This window comes from Girardinichthys multiradiatus, chromosome Y (assembly GCF_021462225.1).
Source record: "Girardinichthys multiradiatus isolate DD_20200921_A chromosome Y, DD_fGirMul_XY1, whole genome shotgun sequence".
NCBI classification, from domain to species: Eukaryota; Metazoa; Chordata; class Actinopteri; order Cyprinodontiformes; family Goodeidae; genus Girardinichthys; species Girardinichthys multiradiatus.
Genome location: NC_061818.1, coordinates 18,454,612 through 18,470,256, shown reverse-complemented (window position 1 = coordinate 18,470,256; position 15,645 = coordinate 18,454,612). Strand labels below are relative to the sequence as shown.

Here is a 15,645-nt window from a genome sequence, read left to right as displayed (position 1 = left end):
AAGACCTGAAATATTTCAATTAGTGTGCAATGAATCTAAAATATATGAATGTTAAATTTTCATCATGACATTATGGAAAATAATTAACTTTAGCACAATATGCTAATATTTTGAGAAGGACCTGTAATGTTGCAGCACAGCAACCCCTGCATATTTCAAGCAATTGAAGTTCATTTCAATTCAGTTTATTTATATAGCGCCAATTCACAACACATGTGGTCTCAAGGCACTTCACAAAAGTCAGGTACATACATTCCAATTAATCCTAACCATTGAACAGTGAAGTCAGACTCAGAAAAACGTTTTATCCAATTTTAATAAATAACTGTCTAAGGAAACCCAGCAGACTGCATCGAGTCAGAGACTTGTAGCAGTCACTCCTCCTGGATGACCATGTAGAGACAGTGGACAGTCACTAGGGTTGACTTTGCAGCAAACCTTCATACTGAGCATGCATGTAGCAACAGTGGAGAGGAAAAACTCCCTTTTAACAGGAAGAAACCTTCAGCAGAACCAGGCTCAGTGTGAGCGGCCATCTGCCGCGACCGATTGGGGGTTTGAGAGAACAGAGCAGAGACACAAAGAGAACAAAGAAGCACTGATCCAGGAGTCCTTTCTATGGGAAGGAAAAGTAAATGTTAATGGATGTAGCTCCTTTAGTCATTTCACCTAGAAAGAAAGAACAGATAAACTCTGAGCCAGTTTTCAAGGTTAGAGTCTGAAAGAGAGCACAGTAAAAGCTCATTCAATTGCCATGTCTAAGAGAGAGAAAAGGTTAAAGCACCACAGCTTTTATTCGCTTTTCCTCTAGTTCTGCTGGGGCTAGCAGCAGCCAGCCTGTAGCACACACAATTTCCTCATTTAAGTAGGGCGGTGTGCATCTCTTTTGCACCTGTTATCCATTCCACATGCGATCTTTGAAAAATCGCACACAACACACCCACCTGCATTTTTTTTGTACAAGCAATTTAGCACCCCCTATTTGGGATCTTTAAAGATCAGGGCCAAAGAATACAATATTTCACGCATTTATATTTCACAGATAAAAAAGACCCAAAATTCAATGTCTCAAAAAAATACAATATTTTGAAAAGTTTGAATATTGGAAACTGATGTTGCACCATAATCAGCTAATTAACTCGAAACACCTGTGCAAGTTCCCTGAGTTTCTAAATGGTCTCTTATTCTGGGCCTGTGGGCTACACAATCATGGGGAAGACTGCTGACTTGTAACATGTCCAGAAGGCATGGACACCCCACATAAGATGGGTGACCCAAAAAAGGTCATTGATAAAGAAGCTGGTTGTTCAAAGAGTTCTATGTCCAAGCATATTCATAGAAAATTAAGTGGAAGGAAAAGGTGCACCAGCAACAGGCAACTGTAGACTTAGGAGGATTGACAAGAAAATTTCATTCAAGATTTTGAGGGACCTTCACAAGGAGTGGACTGAGGTTGAACTCAAGAGCCACTACACACAGACGAATGAGATACAAGCCTCTCACCTGAGCTAAGGAGATAAAGAACTGGACTGTTGCTCAGTGGTCCAAAGTTATATATAATTTAAGTTAAATTTGGAAATTATGATCCCAGACTCTGGAGGAAGAGGGTTAGGGTTAGGGGTTAGGGTTAGAGAGGCACATAATCCACATTGCTTTGAGTCTAGTATGAAGTTTCCACAGTCAGTAATAATTTGGCGTGCCATGTTGTCTGCTGGTGTTGGTCCATTGTGTTTTCTGAAGTCCAAAGTCAATGCAGCCGCCTACCAGGAAGTTTCAGAGCACTTCTTTCTTCAGCTGATAAGTTTTATGGATATGTAATTTTTTCTTTTTTTTCTAGCAGGAGTCGGCACTGACCCACACTGCCAAAGGTACTAAAAGTTGGTTTAATGGCCCTGGTGTTACTCTTTTTGAAATATCGCACTCTAGTATTTCACTCTATGTCTAATCTATATAATACATTAGTTTAATTTTCTGAAATGAAGGAAAAAATATATTGAACTTTTTCAGCATATTGTAATTTTTTCAGATGTACTTGTATTCCATATTAATACTCCAACTAGGTGTTTTTTATTTGTGTACTGACCCTTAGTTAAAGTTGCTTTTTCCTTCTTCCTAAATGTGAAGTATCCCAATGATAGTAGGCAGAGTTCAGAGTTATGATTAACTTTCTGCTGTGTCACTTAACATCTTTTTTCAGGCAGAGGAAAGCAGAAATGTGTTGGAGAGATAGAATGAATGAAAGAGAGAGAGACAAGCAGGAAGTAAGGATGATTCACAGAATGCGTCAGACAGGAGGACTGACTGGAAGTCTGACAGCACCCAGGAACATCTTAACCTTCTCAAGCTGTTAACTTTGATGATTAGTGTTGTTAAAGATGCTATAGCACACACTACAGTGTGTTTACCGTGTAGCATGACTGAAAGAAACTAAATGTATCTCAGACACACTAAATAAAATAAATGGCATCTGATTCACACCATCTGATAGACCATCTTTTATATCTGTTTCCAACCTTCTGTTTTTATCCTCCAGTCCTTCATCTTCTCTGCATCTCTTTATCTTTCTTTAGCTTTAGTAGTTTCTCTAAAATTCAAATACAGAATAGCATCTCTTTGGCGTGCCCCTCCCTCATCCTGATACACTTCTCTGTCTTACTTCACTTTTCAGCTCTATTGATTGGTTTGGCTCTTACAGGATCTACATAGAGTGCTTACCCGGTTGCTTGTAATGGCCTTTCAGGGGCTGTGTATGGATGAAAGAGAATGTGAGAAACAGAAAGTTTGACTGACAGTGACAAGCCTGACTGGCCTGAATATTGATTTGCTATACGCACATCTGAGCATTTGTCTTTTTCCTTCTAGGATATTGTCCACTGTGGGCTCAGATTTCGACTTGCGGACCCTTCGGGCTGTGAGGGTATTGAGGCCTCTCAAACTAGTGTCCGGTATACCCAGTAAGTAAATCCTTATCATTTAAATAATAAAACCTTTTTCAAGCCTCTAACTTTAATCTAAAATAGCTTGGATATTTTTTCAGAACTTGGACCATTCTGTTTTTATGCCAAATGCTAGTTGTTTTTGAGCTAATAGGCCTTTAAGTCAATGTTGTAAGCGTATTGACAGTGTGCTCATTGTCTAAATGTTATGGTGGCATTGAAGTAGAAGCACTGTTAATAATTGCCTGACTTTAAAGAACAGTGGCCAAGTTGGTTCCTATCTATTTCAAAATTTAATACACTTTGAAAAGTGAAACTTGAGAATTAGGAAGTGTGGGCCCAGGGTACTATCGACACTGACAGCAGTTAGACATAAAGCTCAATGCAAGAGCAATTACCTTTAAACTTAGTGGCACAGTGAAAGAAAGGAGTATATATTTTCAGATGTCTCCATGATCAGATGTAGACTTTGATTTCCCTCAGTCACAGTTCCACAGCCTTTTGTCTTTTTTCTGTCCTCTGCATAGATTTCTATCTACTCAGATTCATAGATTTATCAAAGTGAAGCTTTCACCATTCAACTTGAATTCAGCTTGCCTAAATTTAATTTTTAAGAGACTGACAATGAGTAATTTGTGTACCTAGTGCTGTTTTATTGTGGGAAAGATTTTTATTTTGACATATTAACAGTTAATCCTTCAGTCATCCATGGTGAAAATAATCTGATTAGATCAGATTTCAAGTCTTGTGGAAAAGATATAAAAAGGTTCCTTTGACTGACCTTCTGTTCGGTTCAGTTATAAGGCAGTTTCTGTTAAATACAGATTGCAGGAGCATGTTTTTTGGAGTGAAGAGGTTCCCCCTAGACACATCTGAGACTTTGTTGCTGCACATCTAGAGGACTGACAAGTGCTGTCTTAAGTGAGCACATCAAAAGCCAACAGTGATGCATCTGGACCTGGTGGAATCCACAAGGCCTTATAGTTACAAAAAAAAAAAAAAATCACAATGGCCAAAAATAATTCTGTGTCTGCTGTGTTCCTCAGGCTTACAGGTGGTGCTCAAATCCATAATGAAGGCCATGATCCCCCTGCTGCAAATTGGCCTGTTGCTTTTCTTTGCCATTCTCATGTTTGCCATCATTGGTCTGGAGTTCTATATAGGCAAATTCCACAAAACCTGCTTCGACAATACTACAGGTAACAAGACTGCACGCACATGTGCAAACTGCTTGCCCAGAGTAGGCTGCATCTGTGTCTGCTGGGGTAGATATTGCAGAGTCAGAGTAATAAAATCAGAAAATCAACACAAATGTGTTTATTCTTGCGCAAGTACATATACAGGGGTTGGACAATGAAACTGACACACCTGTCATTTTAGTGTGGGAGGTTTCATGGCTAAATTGGACCAGCCTGGTAGCCAGTCTTCATTGATTGCACATTGCACCAGTAAGAGCAGAGTGTGAAGGTTCAATTAGCAGGGTAAGAGCACAGTTTTGCTCAAAATATTGAAATGCACACAACATTATGGGTGACATACCAGAGTTCATAAGAGGACAAATTGTTGCTGCACGTCTTGCTGGCACATCTGTGACCAAGACAGCAAGTCTTTGTGATGTATCAAGAGCCATGGTATCAAGGGTAATGTCAGCATACCACCAAGAAGGACGAACCACATCCAACAGGATTAACTGTGGACGCAAGAGGAAGCTGTCTGAAAGGGATGTTCGGGTGCTAACCCGGATTGTATCTAAAAAACATAAAACCATGGCTGCCCAAATCACAGCAGAATTAAATGTGCACCTCAACTCTCCTGTTTCCACCAGAACTGTCCGTCGGGAGCTCCACAGGGTCAATATACACGGCCGGGCTGCTATAGCCAAACCTTTGGTCACTCATGCCAATGCCAACGTTGGTTTCAATGGTGCAAGGAGCGCAAATCTTGGGCTGTGGACAATGTGAAACATGTATTGTTCTCTGATGAGTCCACCTTTACTGTTTTCCCCACATCCAGGAGAGTTACGGTGTAGAGAAGCCCCAAAGAAGTGTACCACCCAGACTGTTGCATGCCCAGAGTGAAGCATGGGGGTGGATCAGTGATGGTTTGGGCTGCCATATCATGGCATTCCCTTTGCCCAATACTTGTGCTACATGGGCGTGTCACTGCCAAGGACTACCGAACCATTCTTGAGGACCATGTGCATTCAATGGTTCAAACATTGTATCCTTAAGGTGGTGCCATGTATCAGGATGACAATGCACCAATACACACAGCAAGACTGGTGAAAGATTGGTTTGATGAGCATGAAAGTGAAGTTGAACATCTCCCATGGCCTTCACAGTCACCAGATCTAAATATTATTGAGCCACTTTGGGGTGTTTTGGAGGAGCGAGTCAGGAAACGTTTTCCTCCACTAGCATCACGTAGTGACCTGGCCACTATCCTGCAAGAAGAATGGCTTAAAATCCCTCTGACCACTGTGCAGGACTTGTATATGTCATTCCCAAGATGAATTGACGCTGTAAAGGAGGCCCTACACCATACTAATAAATTATTGTGGTCTAAAACCAGGTGTTTCAGTTTCATTGTCCAACCCCTGTATATAAGTGAAGAAACTATACCATTTCCATAATGTGCTTCTCAGATTAAAGGAGTACTAAACCACTACATATAAACTTAATCAGTTATTATATTGAAATGTTTAATATTTACAATGTCCTTGTGATTATACAGATTTTGGTAAATTCAGGCCTGTAATCTGTGTTTAAGAAATATAATGAATGACATTGCATCTGTGACAAAATAATATATTTGCATAGTTTTTTTCTACTATGAATTCTCGCTTCTACCCAGACACAGATGAGATCCGGGAAGAGTTTCCATGTGGAAATGAACCGCCGTCCCGACTGTGTCCAGAGGGCACCATTTGTAGGGGGTACTGGTTGGGACCAAACTATGGCATTACCCAGTTTGACAACATCCTGTTTGCTATTCTTACCGTCTTCCAGTGCATCACCATGGAGGGCTGGACAGACCTGCTCTACTATGTGTGTATAACCGAGCAGCCTTTTATAGAATTTGTTTTTACTATGTTGCCAAATTGCCTTATGTTGTACAGGTCAACCCACTTTATGGAATACACCAGTAACACTGGCAGTGACCCTAAGCATGGTGCTTCATTGCTGATTCATTGTTGCAAAGTTTGAAAGGTCACCATGACTGCTTCAGACATGGTTATTTTTATCATGTCAAATTTGCTCAGTCTTTGTCTCATCTGACTATTCAACCTTTGTCCATGTGGCTAACTAAATTAATGTTGAACTTGAAGTTGCCATTTTTTTAAGCAGGGACTTTTTTCTTAGTGAAACTCATACAGTATATTACATTGATCCCTTACACATAGAGTGAAATATTTCAAGCCTTTATTTCCTTAAACTTTGATTATTTAGGCTTACGGATAATGAAAACCCAAAATTCAGTGTCTCAGAAAATTAGAATATTGTAAAAATGTGAAAAGTTTTCCTTTGCCTCTCAACTGTCTCTCAGTATAGGTCAGTAAGCAACACAATCATGTGTAAGACAGCTGAGCTTGATAATCTTCTCAAAGCTGCAGTTATTCCAGTTGCTGGTGCTCCTTTTCCTACCACACATTTTCCTTCCACTCAACCTTCTATGAATATGCTTGCATTCAGCACTCTGTAAGCAACCAGCTTATTTAGCAATTACCTTCCTACCCTTCTTGACATCATGATTGTGCAGCCTACTGACCCAGACAGAGTGACCATGTAGAGGCTCAGGAAACGTTTGCAATATTTCACTTTCACAATATTCTAATTTTATGACACTAAAGTTGGGGTCTTCATTATCTGTAAGCCATAATCATAGAAGTTACAAGAAATAAAAGCTTGAAATATTTCCCTCTGTGCAATGAATCTATATAATGTATGAGTTTCACTTTTTGAAATGAGTGACAAAAATATTAAACTTTTTCATGACATTCACATTTTTTGAAATGTACCTGTAAATGACAAACTTGAACAGCAACTCTGTCTATCACTAATTGCTGTTTGATGTTTTTTATTTTCATTTGCTGTAATCTTTCTCTCCTCCATCCCTCTGCTGCTCTTCCATCTTTCGCACTCTCTCACCTTGTCTCTCCTTTCCGGTGCTGCTCCATATTTAAAAAGGTCTGTTCAGCCCACGTTATTCTTGCAACTGCCGAGAAAAGGGAGCAATAACACTTTAATGGTAGAAAAAAAATTATCTTCGGTACTCTGAGCACACAGCAGCAGTACCGGCTTACATGCAGGATGTAAGAATGAGGGAGGAGATGGGTAACTTTAGACAGGGAGACTACAATGCAGAGTATTATGAGCAGAGGTCAGTTTGTGGAAGGGGTAAAATAAGTAACTTGTGTAAAGGCTAATCAGTGTGGAGTTGTGCATGGAGAAATAGAGAGAACTGTATATAAATAAAGATACTAAATAAACAACCACCTAAATTGGGACTGAATGGAGAATATAGGGTTCCAAAAGATGATGGACCCAAGGAATAAAGGCTCTAAAGAATAAAAGAAAGCAGTGCCGCAAACAGGGAAATTTTAGAGGCATAGAGGGAATGAGGAAAACACTTCTTATGCATTATTTACTCTGACAGTGCAGCTAAATAGAGTGGCAGAGATGTATTTACTTATTAAGATGACTTTAAGCACATTCATGTCATTTCTGTTTTGCTTGTGTTTCTGACTGCTATATAGAGCATGAAAATTTGAAAATTGGAAGTCAACTCTTAACATGTATTGATTATGAGCTAGTAATTTAAATTTATAACATAAAAAGTATAAATGTATAATACAAATACTGCATTTAATTTCATATTTTTTTCTCAAAGCTACTTTCAACTTGAATTAGGATTCCAGTAAACACATCATAAGCGCTAATTCCTAAGGTCGCTGTCTTTGTCAACCTATACTTTTATAGGTGCTTCACCACCCAAAGCTTACTTTAAAAATTTCAAATGTATTTAATTTCTTTAATTATCTAACTGTTAATAATTGATTGATAAATTGGGAATTAGCTCAACAAGTGATATTTCTGTTGGCATAGATCAATAAAAAGGGCACAGAGCAAAGCACTGACTACTCTGCATAATGTATGTGTGTGTTTCCAGAGCAATGACGCCTCAGGGAGCGCATGGAACTGGATGTACTTCATCCCCCTTATCATCATCGGCTCCTTCTTCATGCTCAACCTCGTGCTTGGTGTGTTGTCAGGGTAAGCATGCGGGTTTATGTCCTACATGTGTGTTGTAAAAGACACATAAAAATGTAATGTAGTCCACAATAAATTAGCTAAATATTTCTTTATGTCGGTCATTTAGGGAATTTGCCAAAGAGAGAGAGCGTGTGGAGAACAGGAGAGAGTTCCTCAAGCTCAGAAGACAGCAGCAGATTGAAAGGGAACTGAATGGATACCTGGAGTGGATCTGCAAGGCTGGTATGGACAGTTTACTGCATGTTTCATTTGTTTTGCAGATGAATGATGCCATCAAAAAACTTTCCTTTACTTTCATTTTAATTTGTTTCATTAAAGAGCACTTTGTTTCAGCTTTTGGCAAACAATTAACTGGATACTAGCTTTGAACAATATCAATATTTAACACAAAACAATTCAATCATAAATCCATATAGAAAGGTATATATTATAACTTTTTTTTTATTTGTTGAAAATTAAGCCCTTCCAGAACATTTTTTAATCTGTGTTTCTTTATTTTTTTATTGCTTTTGTATCACAGATGAAAGTGATTGATAAATAAACAAATACATAGACAATAGTTCCAAAAAGGGTTTGTAAATCAACTGAATTATCATAATTTGTTTGATATTTGTGTTTTGCTTGTTATATTGTATTGAACATTTTGTGCTTATCAGGTCTGAGCTAGGACACTGCAGTCTTGTAAACCTTTCCACTATGCTGAACATATTATTCCAATACGTCCTGTGGATCCCACACAGAAGGAAGTTGTGTATTTGAGAACCACAATAGGAGGGAATTATTGCGTCATAAATCATAAGCACTCTTTAACAAACATCGCCTAACATTATTTTTTTTCTGGAGTTTTAGCCTGCATAGCTTTCACCTCCTCTTCAGCCACTGCACTACTGTGACATAATAGGATAGCAATAAAGGCATTTTAACATGTTCCTGTTTTGAAACATTTAGCTTACAAAACTCAAAGCAGGGGTATGTTTAGACTATTTAAGTCGAATATAAAATTAAAGGGGTAATGCCAGACTATATTTATACATCAGTAATGACACAAACCATATGAAACCAAATTAGTAATGAAGTCAACCTGTCAGAGTTTATTATTATTTATATCAAATAATTAGATATACTCCTCTCTTTACAATAATAGTCAGAGCTGTAACTTTTTTTTTTTTTTTTTTTACCTGAGTAATGGGATTACTGTATTATTTTCAAATATTGGGCACATCGAAATGGATGTTTCAGTTCATGTCCAATGAAAAGATTACATAAAATCTCCTATGTAATAAACTAAACATTACTAATAATTCAAAACTTGGGGCTGAGAGATTATGGAATTTATCTAAATTCATCAGAGATGTCAACTGGTTATGCTTAGTTCTAATCCAACCTACATTTCCCCTGAAATGTTAATAATTTGGCCTTCCCGTACCAGTTAGTGAAGCTCTTATTATGTTGGCTACAACTGATGACACTTTAACAGTAATTTTTGTTCTGCTCCTGATTGGCTGCTCATTTGCTCACATGGAGCTAAATGCTTTCCTTACTGACAATCTGCTGTCAGTCGGGAAACCATTTATTTTCAGTTTTAACATTCATTGCGTTCACAGTATAATTTTTGTCACTTCCAGTAGATCGGAATATGGCAGTACCAGCAGGACCGCCGAGTTTTGTAGTGACCTACAATTTTCCATTATTTATTGCGGGTCAAAGCAGATTGGTCGAGCTCGGGCAACAATCGCGAACGACGGTGGCAAAAATTGTGAATAAAGAATCTAAATAATAAGCTTTCAGTGACCCCAAATAAACTTTTAAGATGTTTTTAGGCGAGAATGTAGGTTTGTTGAACAAATATAGTCAAGTCAAGTTTATTTATATAGCGCCTTTCAGCAACAAGGCACCCAAAGCGCTGCACACAAGGAAAAACATTACAATGATACAGAAAATCAAACAACAGAGGTAATTAAAAAAATAAAATAAAATAAAGAGAATTAGCAACTCAGTTTATTAAGATTTATTGAGATTCCACTTAATAAAAAAAAAGAGGTTCGGCGTTTCTTTGTGCCAGCTCGCTTTGGCAGTTTTCAGCCAATCGAGCAGTTTTCCCTCCATCTTCCAGAGAAGGTGCCTGATTCCCAGCTCATTGTGTTGAACTTACCACTGGGTTTAACTATTGGATGGAAGGATGGAACCCACATTTATCAGTCTTTTTCCTTGTTTCTATGGAAATAAACCTTAGAAAGAAATATATATATATATATGTATATTGGACTCTCTTGAATAACAGGTTACTGCCTAAACCACAAACCCATGGTGCACATCAGTGATTATTTGAGTTAAGTCCTTAGTTTGGTTGATTTGTTTCCTTTGACAAATAGTCACCACACATAGCCTGAAAATGATCCTACAGCATCCCACTCATATTGGTGATTTTTGAGAGTGCTATATTCAGAGTTGTGCACCCTAGAGAACTTCCAGCAAATCGTTTATTGTCATATTCCCATACAAGGGGTATTGATATCACTGCCTACTACTGAAAATGCTTGGGAATGGCTATGGACTAGTACTTCGCTGTCACGCCAGGTCTGCTGCCGTATTCTGATCTAACAGAAGTTACAAAAATTACACAGTGAACGTGATGAATGATAAATCTGAAGTGGTAAAATTGAGGCGCTAAAATCAAGGCAGTGAATGAAAATGGGTAATGTTGAATCTAATACACTTAATGATAAATCTAAAGTGGTAAAAGTGGAAGAGCTAAAATCAAGGCAGTGAATGAAAACAGGCAATGTTAAATTTGATAACCTTAATATTTATAACATTAATATTTACCATGTTATAATTTTAATGAAATCCAAATTCACAGATTCTAATTTTCACAGAGGCGATATTAATTACAAGTTAGTTTTTATGGCACTCAATTTTACCATGTTCAGTATTTCACATCTTCAATTCATTTCTTTGACCCCTTATATAAATAGACCTTTAAGGTTTTCAACAAGACCACTTGCATGAAAACATAAATGTGAGGGTAAGTAACTCAACTCACGGAGTTGTGGCCTTTGTAGTTGAATTAAAATGGCTCATATCTGATATGACTGATCCTTTGCGAGTTATTAAACATGTGTCTTTTATATAAAGTCAGAACACTTGGTAGGATGGGCCAACATATATAAACACAAAGAAAGGTGAATTGATTCTCATATTCAAGATTCAGAGTTTCAAGTGTTTAATGTCATATGTACAAAAGTTTTTCTCTCTTATTCACTTTTGATCTTTTATATCTTGTCATGTTAAACTGTGGTGTTCATCTTGTCTATTGGTGTTGCAAAAAACATGACGTACAAATGTTTCAAAGCTACATAATAACTTTTTAACTCTTTGTTTTGTAGAAGAGGTCATCTTGGCAGATGATGAGAATGAAAATGAGTATGATGGTATGAAATAATATTCAGAATTAGTGAGCTTTTTCAATAACATGCAACAACTAAAAACCACACATTTGATCATGAGTATTATTGGCTTAAAGAAAAGTATTTTCCTGCAACAGGTTCTCGTAGAAGAGCCACAAAGAACCATAAGAGCAAAGCAGAGCTTCTCAATCCAGAGGAAGGAGAGGGAGATCTGGCTTTAGGTAAGATATGACCTGTCTCATTGAGTCTCTCTCAAACGCACACACAAACCTCAGAGACATAGAGATGGTATCGTATCCTGCATTTCAGCACTATCTGAACGCCCTCTCTTTCCTTCTTCTGCCCTTTACTTTTCTGTCTTCTTCTATACTGCTGTGTTTTTCTGATATTACATTTCTCCCTCCCTGATGCCCCTTGTCTTTCCCCCTGTCTTTAACCAGCCCTTGTTATCTCAGTCCAACTTTACCTCCTCCCGACCTTCTTTCACCACCTCTTTAATCCTAAACAGACTGAAGTTTGTTTAATTTTACATGCCATGGTTGCAATTTTACATTTATCAGAACATCACAATCTAAGTATAACTACACAATATAAGTGATTGTAAGATCAGTTTTAAGGTGCGTTCAGACAGACCGTGATTTCAGCGAATTTTTTGATTCATTCGCATGCTGTTGACATTTTGCCAGCAATTCGCGTGGCAAACGGGCGACAACGCTTCACTCGCTTCACAGCATCATCAAAAAGGAGGAGCTTCTATCTGCTGCTTGCCAGTTTCAACTCAACATGGAGCGTGTTACGGCGCTTTATTTATGGAAAGCCGAACTACGGCCCTCTGCTCAACAAATAAACAGCCAAATTGTACCGTCCAAATTTTCTAAATATAATAAACATTTTTGTGCCTAAACATATGGACGAGGACTGCCCGAAATACACCAGGAAAGAGCTGATATGACAACAGAATGTAGTGAGATAGCGTATTGAATAATTATGTAATAACAGCTGATCGGTGACCTAGAAATCAGGCTTGCTGACACGTTCATCTGAAAATTAAATACTTATGAATAAAATATGATTTTCTACATGAACATAGATGTACCCTGAGCAACTGCTGTGAGTTTCATGCTTGTATGCTAACTTTTATGGTGAAAAGAGGGCTATAGATTCTGTAGCCTGAAAGCAACCTCACAGGGCTTCTTCAGCTTCCTGTGACCATCTTCTCACAGTTATCTTTATTACAGGTTGCCTGTGAACAAGGGTCTTATAATTCGAGCAGAGAAAAACAAGATTGTGATCTGATTTGTCTATAAAGGAGGTCTTGCTTTAGAGATGTAAGAGTCCTTGATGTTTGTGTTGGGAGTATGATTATTGATTGAATAATCTTGATCAATAATTATAATTACAAATCATAATCTGACGAAAATCAATTTCTTAACCATAAATCCTCATTTACGAATCGAGACCAGAGATGTTTCTGGTGTTGTAATTGTGGCTCAACGCCTCTGACAATTACAACCGTTAAATACTCCGTAATAGTTAATAACTATTGCCGGAGATGTCACTGTTTAATCGACCGTTTCTGCCGAAACGTGTGGAACTTGAACCTTATTTTGACTGACACATCACTTTTTGCACACAATGAAACACCAAACGCTCTCTCTTTATCTATGTGAATATTTATTAATTTTCACCTACTCAACATGCAAAATTCTACAAACACAGGGGTAACACATCTAAATAAGCAAAATCAACAAACGGTAGTGGGTATGTATTGAGTCAACCAGCAGTTTATGGCACTACAGACGAAGGGAGAGGGGTATATGAGTGGTGGCGAGTGGTGGGGGTTGGAGCGCAGCTCCGACTGTCCTTTATGATCTTCTGATCATAAAACTTCCCCCTTAACTCCTGACCACAAAGGATTGATAACTTTTGGCAGCAAGCTAGCACAGTGAGATTGAAGACAAAGGTAAAATGGAGAATTTTACCATGAGGTCGTTTTAACAGTCCAGTCTTGCAACGCACCCGCGTTCAGATAGTAAACACAAACAGCTCTGGGGAACACGGCGGATCCCGATATTACATAACACATCAAAGTTTCAACAAGCAAGGTTACATGCACATATTATTCAGAACACATGAGATCCTAACCAGCGATTCTGATCGCTTCTACAACCTCTGACCCTGCCCAGGCCTTCTAATAAAGAAATTAAAAAAAGAGAAATGGGTTTTACTTGTGTCGTCTTCTTCCGAATGAGGGAATTCGAGCGAGGAAAAGTGGGGTTAAGTTAATTGTGCGTCCACAATTAACTTCAGGGGAACGGTCAGTCTTTGTTCTTTGGTCTTCTTGACAAAAAGGAAAAATATGATCTGACCATCAAAGTCGACTTGAAAATGAAACACGGTAGCGGTTCGTCTCTCCGAAGCTCCGTGTCTCCAGTTACGTGTTAACTCACGTCTTCGATCGGCAAAGTGAAATCTCTGGCCTTCTTAGTCCACAGACTTCAGTTATGAATGGTTCGTTTTCCAACGAGAGAGAATGAATGAAACTCTTCACAGAGTTCTTCTCTTAAAGTGACGCGCTTCAATCACCAGATCGGTTTCCAGCAGAAGGCGGCTTTTCAAACATGGGCGCCTCCTATATAGCACCCTGTGATGTCAGACTGGGGACGCCCAGTCATATCAGTCACAATGCTCGATGGGATATGTAGGAGCGGGCTGTCCTGGGTACAAAATGGCCGATGCCATTGGAGGGGCACAGTGACGTCCAACAACATGCAGATAATTCAATACTCAGCAAACAAGTGGTCCAACATTTGCATAAAGCAAATCCAACGTTTTGTTTTTTCTGCTAGAGCAGCTGACAAACTGTTGAAATGTTGGAAGTGTAGCAGAGAGTAAAGCAGGGTTAAAATTACCAGATATTGCCACAAACGCATTGGGGTGTTGTGCCCGTAGCTTAGCAACAACTGAACTGATGGCATCACATGCAGTGTCGGCAACAGCTAAAGGTGGAACGTAAACTGTTGTAAATAATAACACTGGTGAACGCTCTGGGTAAAAAATATGGATAAAAACCTATTGCTAAGAGTTAAAGATCTGGAATGCAGAGACAACACTTCACAGTAACATGTCCTGGATGACACCATCTGTTGTTCACAAGTACTGATAGTCCACCTACTTTGCGTTTGCCGCTCCTCTTTACATCTCCGTCTGCTTTGTGGTCAGAAAGCTTGACAGAGAGATGCTAGAGTCAGGGATATGATCCGGCAGCCATGTCTCAGTGAAACACACAATACTGTATTCCCAATATGCTGGCTGGGTGTCACAGCTGGTATGGCGGAGGACCCCAGAATGCAGCCACGCAGGCAGCAACGTGGCGTGGTGAGTAAAAAAAAAAATTCATAACCAAAAAGAAACCTGCAGGCAGACAGGTAGTTGCAGATGCCGGCATGGACAAACTTAGGCAAAACAGGCTTGACAGAACAGGCTTGGCATAAACAGACGAACTGTGATGTTTCCACGAGGAATGAACAGAACAGATGTGTATATATGGAGCAAGAGCCAGGTGAAACGAGGAGACTGAATACTAGGTGCAGGTGAACTGAATGAAGATGATTGAAAACTGACAAGAGAGAACAAAACGTGGCTAGAGCAGAAAAGAGACTCTTAAATACAAACTAATAGAAACATAACTAGAAAAACATGAAAATAAAGCATAACCAGATCCAAAAACCTAACTTGGCAAAAACATGAACTAGAAGACAAAAACTAAAGCATCACCAGGAAAATAATAAACAGAAGCATGATTCAAACCCAATCAAGAATAATAATAATAAGAACCCAAAAACACCTACAAATCATGACACTGGGTCCATTGTGGGGCTTGGAGTTCATCCAGCCCAATGGCTCACATTGCCCATCATAATCGATGGAAGAGATGGTTTGAACTTCCTCTTTCTCTCTCTTCTCTTTGCTCCTGCTCTGCATCCACATTGCCTCCTTTTCAGCTCATCAGGGATTTGGGGTTGTAGT

General features: G+C 38.8%; 1 protein-coding gene across 1 annotated transcript in view; it reads left to right on the top strand.

Annotated features, from left to right (window-relative positions):
* Positions 1-15,645, top strand: part of LOC124864229 (voltage-dependent P/Q-type calcium channel subunit alpha-1A-like) — a 132,246-nt gene that overhangs the window by 39,053 nt on the left and 77,548 nt on the right. The window contains exons 4-10 of the mRNA XM_047358913.1: positions 2,863-2,954; positions 3,983-4,135; positions 5,790-5,983; positions 8,106-8,209; positions 8,316-8,431; positions 11,596-11,640; positions 11,754-11,837. Of these exons, the coding sequence (XP_047214869.1) occupies positions 2,863-2,954; positions 3,983-4,135; positions 5,790-5,983; positions 8,106-8,209; positions 8,316-8,431; positions 11,596-11,640; positions 11,754-11,837 (788 nt within the window). The remainder of the gene's footprint in view (positions 1-2,862; positions 2,955-3,982; positions 4,136-5,789; positions 5,984-8,105; positions 8,210-8,315; positions 8,432-11,595; positions 11,641-11,753; positions 11,838-15,645) is intronic.